Raw genomic sequence first — 7,282 nt, 5'->3', positions numbered from 1 at the left:
ACATATATAAAGCAAGCATTAATTAAAGGAAAAGATAGACTACAATATAATGATGGCATGAGAAGTCAACATGTCACTCTTCATAATGGACAGATAACCTGGCAAAAAATCTACAATGAAATATTGAAGATCATCTTCCATGAACAAGTGGGATTCACCTCAAGAGGGTGAGGATGGTTCAAATGATATCAATCAATAGCCAGGCATGGTGGCTCATGCCTGTAATCCCAGCACTTTAGGAGGCTGAGGCAGGCAGACCAGGCAGGCAGACCACTTGAAGTCAGGAGTTCGAGACCAGCCTGGCCAACATGGGGAAACCCTGTCTCTACTTAAAAAATACAAAAATTAGTTGGGCATGATGGCATGTGCCTGTGATCGCAGCTACTCAGGAGGCTGAGGCAGGAGAATTGCTTGAACCCAGGAGGCAGAGGTTGGAGTGAGCCAAGATCATGCCACTGCACTCCAGCCTGGGCGACAGAGCGAGATTCCATCTCAAAAAGACAAAATAAAACAAAACAAAAAAACTTATATCAGTCAATAAACATGAAAAGAATCAGGAACAAAAACCATATGCTTATTTCAATAGATTCTGAAAAAAAGTCTTGATAAAATTCAACAATGTTTCATGATAAAAACTCTCAAAAACCTGAGTATAGAATGCCACTTTCACTCCATGCTATCTCATGACTACATGAGATCACTTTTTCTCAAGTTTTTAAAATGATCATCTCACATGTTACTGTTTTCCTATGTAACGTTTTCAACAAGTTATTTCATGGTTAGTTCGTTTCAGCGTAAATGTATTATATCAGAATGAAAGTTGGATGCTCAAAAACATCACCATACTCTACAGATGGATTCAGGACATATTTTTTAATTGCATAGATTTTTAACTACTTTCTTGCAGGCATTCTTAACATTTTAAAAAGTATTTATATAATAATTTCATCATGTTTCATTTATAATTATTCTTACTAATTATTATTATTGGGATATAAGTTCACTTTGTATTGCTCACCAATTTCTCATAATTGTGCCTATTTCATCATTACGTTTACAATGCTGCAGGGATGAGAGAATCACCAATTCGAAATGTGCAAAAATATACAACTTGCATGTTTATGATCAATTTAGGGGATTTTGTAATCTTTTCCAGGCAAAGCAAAGCCTGTATACACTGGAGTCATGGCTCATGAGAACCAAGGAGCTGGGAGTTGGGAAACGCACTGATTAAGGCTGAAGTGTTCACCAGTAAACTGTTGGGGTTATCAAAAAGAACAACCAAGACTTGGACAAGGCAGGACAGCGTGTAAGAAGACACAAAGGTGCTCACCAGGATGAGGATGCTCTGCGTAGCTCTGGTCTCAGGGGAGGATATATGTGAGAGACTGTTTGTGTGAATCTGCTGCTTGTGCCTATACAGGATGAAAACCATGGAGCTGCTGGCTCAGTGCCTCATACAAGTTAAAAATGTTTCCTTATTTTTGTTCATGAAGTTCAATACATTAAGTCAAACTAATTCTTTTGTTTTTTGAAGTATTGAATCTTTAATACTTTGCATCAGCTTTATAATGAAAATACAGGCTCAGTATGTTAGACTGTTTCCTATAATTGGGACATAAACGTTTTGCTCCTTTGGAAGTCTATCTGCCATAATCTCCACACAAACAGAGTGGATTCACACTTTCTTCCTCCATATAGCCATTTCTCTGTTATTTCAAGTAAATTTTAATACAATGAGTGGTTGTGCTTGCTTGCTCACCTTAGGGATATGAGAACACCCACCCCAAAATCTCTTTCTTTTTAACATGATCAATTGGCATCTTCACATGATGAAGAAAAAAAAATTACCCTCTACTGATTTAGATCCTGAACATCTGCTTTTTTTTTTTTTTTTTTTTGTGAGAGAGGGTATCACTCCCTTAGCCCAGGCTGGAGTACAGTGGTGTGATCACAGCTCACTGCAGCCTCTACTTCCTGGGCTCAAGTGATTGTCTCATCTCAGCCTCCCAAGTGCCTGGGACTACAGGCGTGTGCTAACACATCTGGCTAATTTTTTTTTGTTTGTTTTTTGTATTTTCAGTAGAGACGAGGTTCATACATATTGCTCACGCTAGTCTCAAACTCCTGAGCTCGAGCCATCCTCCTGCCTTGGACTCCCACAGTCCTGGGACTACAGGAATGAGCCACTGCACCCAGCCAGCATCGGTTTTCTGAGAGACAGCACTCACCTGATGTTTTTATTTTGGCATAAGTATATTTTTTGTACTCTTCTTTGTCTTACTGTCAATCAGTCTAACCGTTTATACATCTAAGCGATTTAAACATGCTATACTAATTTTCCTCCATATAATCATATTTTAAATGACTACTATCTGTCTGATTTTATAACTTGGCCCCCAGTTCTGGTATTGACCAAAACCTTATCTCCACGCTACATCATCACTACTGGAGAACACTTCCTTCTTCAGTTTCTTGAATGATCATCTCCCTCATTGCTACTTCCCCATGTAACTTTCTTCAGCAATCTCATGCTTACTTAATTTCTGCATAGATTTATTATATCAGACTGAAGGTTGCACCCTCATAAAGATCCCCATAATTTCCAATTTGATTCAGGACCCAATTTTTTTTAATTGCATAGATGTCTAATGACTCCACTGCAGACATTAATAAAACTGTAATAATGAGTATTTACATAATAATTTCATCATGATTCATGACCTAATTTAAATTGCATAGACCTCTAATGACTCTACTGCAGGTATTAATAAAGTTTTAATAATATGAGTATTTACATAAATAATTTCATCATTTCATTTATAAGTGTTCTTACTAGATATTGTTTATCATTGGGATGGAAGTTCACCCTGTTTTGTTCATCAACTTCTCATAATTGGGAGAAGTTCATAATTAAGATTACATTGCTGCACAGAAGAGTAAATCATCAGTTGAACCATGAGCAAATATATACAATGTACATGTTTATGATGAGGTTAGGAGATCTTGTCATCTTTTCCAGGCAAAGCAAAGCCTGTATACACTGGGGTCACAGCTCATGAGAACAAAGGGGCTCAGAGTTGGGAAACATGCGCTCATTAAGGCTGAAGTGTTCACCAGTAAACTATTGGGATTATCCAAAAGAGCCATACAAACTTGCAAAAGGCAGGAGAGAGTGTAAGAAGACACAAAGGTGCTCACCGGGATGAGGATGCTCTGCGTAGCTCTGTTCTCTGGGGAGGCTCTGGGGGAGAGATTGCTCCTATGAATGTGCTGGACCCGCTGCTTGTGCCTGTGCAGGATGCAAACCATGGAGCTGCTGGCCCAGAGCATGAACCCCAGACACAACACATCAGGGAATGATAACAACATTGCACGCAGTGTCTGTGCGATTTTGTTGTTGCCTCTCCCACAACAGTCTCCCAAATCCTTGTTCACTGTGATGTTTGTGTGGTTCCGTTTGCCAGTCACATATATGGGAAAGATGATGTTTACCAACATGCACAGGATCCAGCACAGGAGAACAGAAAAGCCAACATGCTTGGGAGCTTTCTCTTTGAGTTTTGCCCACCTGGATTTCCTGGAGCTGACCGTGATCACCTGGAAGACACTCAAGAGGCAGGTGGTGCCAGTGGACACTCCCCTGCCCACTCTGTGGAGATAGAAAACAAGTTTGCACCCAATCGCATTGAGAAAATATCTAACCCGGAAAGCTGCCATTGTCTGGGGGACTCCTTTACAAAGGAGAGTCAAGAAGCTGGCTGCAATCAAGTGCTTAACAATCAAATCTGCGGACCTTAACCTGCACCCAATGTAGTGAAGGGAGAGATAATGGAGAAGAAGAGAGAAGCTCCCCAGGACTCCCACCACGGTCTGTGATAACATCATTCCCACTGCCACATACCGGGAGGCCATTCTGCCACTGATGTGTGTCACTGATGTTTGTCTTCAGAGCTGGGAGGTCCCGCATGGAAATATGAGGCATGAGCTACATTTATAGTGTCACCTGCAACCCAGCATTCGCCACCTCCCATTGCTCTGCCCTTAGAAATACTTAAAGTTGCTCTTCTGTTAAGAGGCTTTTGAGAGTTGAATGCGTAACCTTTAAAGAGCACTTTCAATGTGGGAATCAGTGCTGTGCAGATCATACATGTGATAACTTCTTTTTTCACAAACCTATGAGGCAGGCATTACTATTACTTTCATTGTAAATATGAGAAGGACATAGACACAGAGAGGTGAAGTGACTGGCGACATTTCCACCCTACTTACAGGCAAAGTGCGAAATTGAACCTGCCTGGTTTTTTTTTGCAAAGAAAGTGCATTTAGCCACTATAGTTGACTAACAAAGCTAGATAGCTGTCTTCTTTGAATAAGACACACACACACACACACACACACACACACACAGACCTTTGTTTTTATTCCTTGTCATTATATTTTAGTCTTGTAGTAGGTTACTGTATGTTGTAATGATTTTACATTATGTGTAAAAATGTATTCTATTTGCCAATATCCAAATAAATAAAGGTTTAGAGATCTTAAAAAATGTAGATGCAGGGATTACAGTTTGATACTATAGAAACCTGCACCATGACAAGTTGGATTTAATGACTGCAAGCATGGATCAATATTAGAATGGAAAGAGAGTAAAAAACATTGTGAGCATTTGCTTTTGTGCCACGGACAAAGGCATAAAGGCACCTACCACAATCATGTCTTACCCAAAACAATAGGACGTGAAACACCAATATGGGATAAAATAGTGTAAGGTAATAACCAAATTCTTAGAAATCTTAGATGACATATCTAGATCTATTAATAACTGAGTTAAACAAATTATTATCCTTAGGACAATATTTGCATAACTAAATTAAAATGTGACAAACATGAAAATTGGAAACTCTAGTGGGTGTATATTGTATATACTTTGTAAACGGAAATTAGAGAGTTTGGGTGATGTTAGAATCTATTTAAAGCAGAGAACACATCAGAGGGCACATTTGAGTCTGATAGCTGCTCTCTTTAGCTCGTTATTATAAAGTTACCTTTTCCTTAAATGCTGCCTCCTTAACATCAAGAGGAGACACAGTCTCACCATAATCAACAGACTACGGTAGTTTTCAGTGGAGACACAATTAATGCTCCCATCAAGCCCTGCACACTCTCAGACTTGGAGAAAACATTTTCGTTCCAGCAACTACCAATTAGATACACTGTTTCTGTAAGGAATTATATGACTCCTGTAGAGTCAGTCTATTCATTACAAGCATGGTGATATTATAGTCACATCCTTAGCAATCCTGAAATTTTAGTCTATGATTCCTGCTGGGTAGGCAGAACAGCAGATTGATTTTAGTACCACAGTCCTTAAGAATGCAACCAGGTTTCACTATTACAACAGATTGATTTAAGAACATTAGTCCTGAAGAACATAGTCAGGTTTCATTATTATTTGGTGAAACACCGACAATGCGGGTCAGTGTGGATTCTCCTAAATCACATCAGGACCCGCCAGGGATTGGTGTGGGGCTAGGATCCCATTTCTCTTCAGTAGCTCAGCTCATGGCTCATAACTATTCCTCTTTTCTCTGTGACTTGGGAACTAGACAGTTTTCAATCTAGAACAATACCTTATTATAATATGATGACTTACCCTGGCTCCTGGGAGGCACCCTTCCCTAGAGACTGAAACAGAAACTTTCTCCCCAGCTCCATCTTGCTGCTAGGACGATGGGCTCAGTGCGAAGGTTGCCACAGCCAGGATCGTGTGGGAGGGAAGCAGCCAGATCCTGAGATATGGTTTGTGGTTCTGTGACCTCACCTCCCCTCAGAACTGCAATTATCTTTTCACCTGCAGTGGCAACGACAGTGCAGCCTTGGGGAGCTGAGAACGTTTCAGAACAACTTTTCTTCCCAATTGCTAATCACCAAAAGCAATGACAAGTTTCTGGCCAGCATCTCTTCAGAGACTATGAGGAGTGTTTGGGAGAGGCTCTTTCATCTCCATCCCCTGGAGAGACACAGTCCTACATGGAGGGAGCAGGAAACGCTGAGTTCTGACCTGTGAGACACTCACAGTGAGGGGTGTGTGTCCCCGGATACTCTGCTTTGTTGGGAAGTTCTGCCCAAAAGCAAGTTCTTTCCTAATCTTCAGGCCACTCAGCTGCAGCATCATTAGATTATGTGCAGAGAAATGAACCCAGACAGAGTGTCTGAGAAGGATTTTCAAAGGGATGCAAGCAAAAGGACAAACAGGATGCCAACCGCTCAATGCCAATTAATTTGGAATCTGGATGCTGTGGATCAGGTGACTAAAAAGTCATTCTTTGATCAGTCCAGGGAAGCAAATGCTGCTTACTCGATTCAAGAGCATTGGATGGTTGCCACAGTCCTCTACATTTTTGTGTGTGTGTGTGTGTGTGTTTCTGAATGTTCAGTAATGATCACTGGTTGCTCTTGTAATAAATTAAGAAATATAAAATGTGAATTCAAGTTAATCTTTTGGTTTTTCCTACAAACAAATGTTCATTTTATTCAGGCCCTCCATTCAATGCATCTCAGTTTCCATGTCAGGGATTAGAGCCATAAGCTGAACAACCCCTATCATACACACAGACGTATATTCACACAGAGATGTACACACACAGGTGCAAACACATGCATACATGCACAGCAGCACAAATCAAACGAACATCACATACATATACACAACTGGACACTCACCCTCACATACACATTCCACCACAGGCTCACACCCACCACAAACCCACACTCATGTTCAAATACACTCACTATGCCCAGCACTCACACAGACTCACACAGTCCCACTGACCTTTAAACACCACACTCGCAGAGTCAGCACACGCATTTGTATCTTGATACCAGGTTCCTATCTGGAGACTAGTGGCGGTCATGCCTTTACTGTGATTCAGCCTTTATACTTCTTCCCACTTTGCACCACTCATGATGATGACGTCACCATGTGCAATGTATAAAATGATGTGCACATTGCTACTTTGGTCCAAGGCATTAAGTAGAAAAGTTTGAGTACTGGGGTCGATATTGCATGGGTGTGTGATAGAGGGTCTGATATTGCGTGGGTGTGTGACAGAGTGTGACATTGCACAGGTTTGTGATATAGGGTAAATCTGGGGGCTCATGGAAAGGACGCTATTGAGGCAGAGCACCTGTAAATGTAGATTGATAATGAACAGGAGACAGAGAACAGAGGCTTAAAAGGGACAAGGAGGTTAATTTCCAGACAGTAGAGGATGCTGCA

General features: G+C 40.8%; 1 protein-coding gene and 1 pseudogene across 1 annotated transcript; both read right to left on the bottom strand.

Moving 5' to 3' along the window:
- On the bottom strand, positions 1,126–1,435 carry PONPYGV1R-PS1939 (vomeronasal 1 receptor ponPygV1R-ps1939 pseudogene; annotated as a pseudogene).
- On the bottom strand, positions 2,986–3,915 carry PONPYGV1R1805 (vomeronasal 1 receptor ponPygV1R1805). Its single transcript, NM_001167381.1, is given in 1 exon segment — positions 2,986–3,915. A coding segment is annotated over 1 exon segment (930 nt).
- Positions 3,916–7,282: the final 3,367 nt, after the last annotated feature.

This window comes from Pongo abelii, chromosome 20 (genome assembly GCF_028885655.2).
Source record: "Pongo abelii isolate AG06213 chromosome 20, NHGRI_mPonAbe1-v2.0_pri, whole genome shotgun sequence".
NCBI classification, from domain to species: Eukaryota; Metazoa; Chordata; class Mammalia; order Primates; family Hominidae; genus Pongo; species Pongo abelii.
This window is presented reverse-complemented; position numbering and strand designations above follow the sequence as displayed.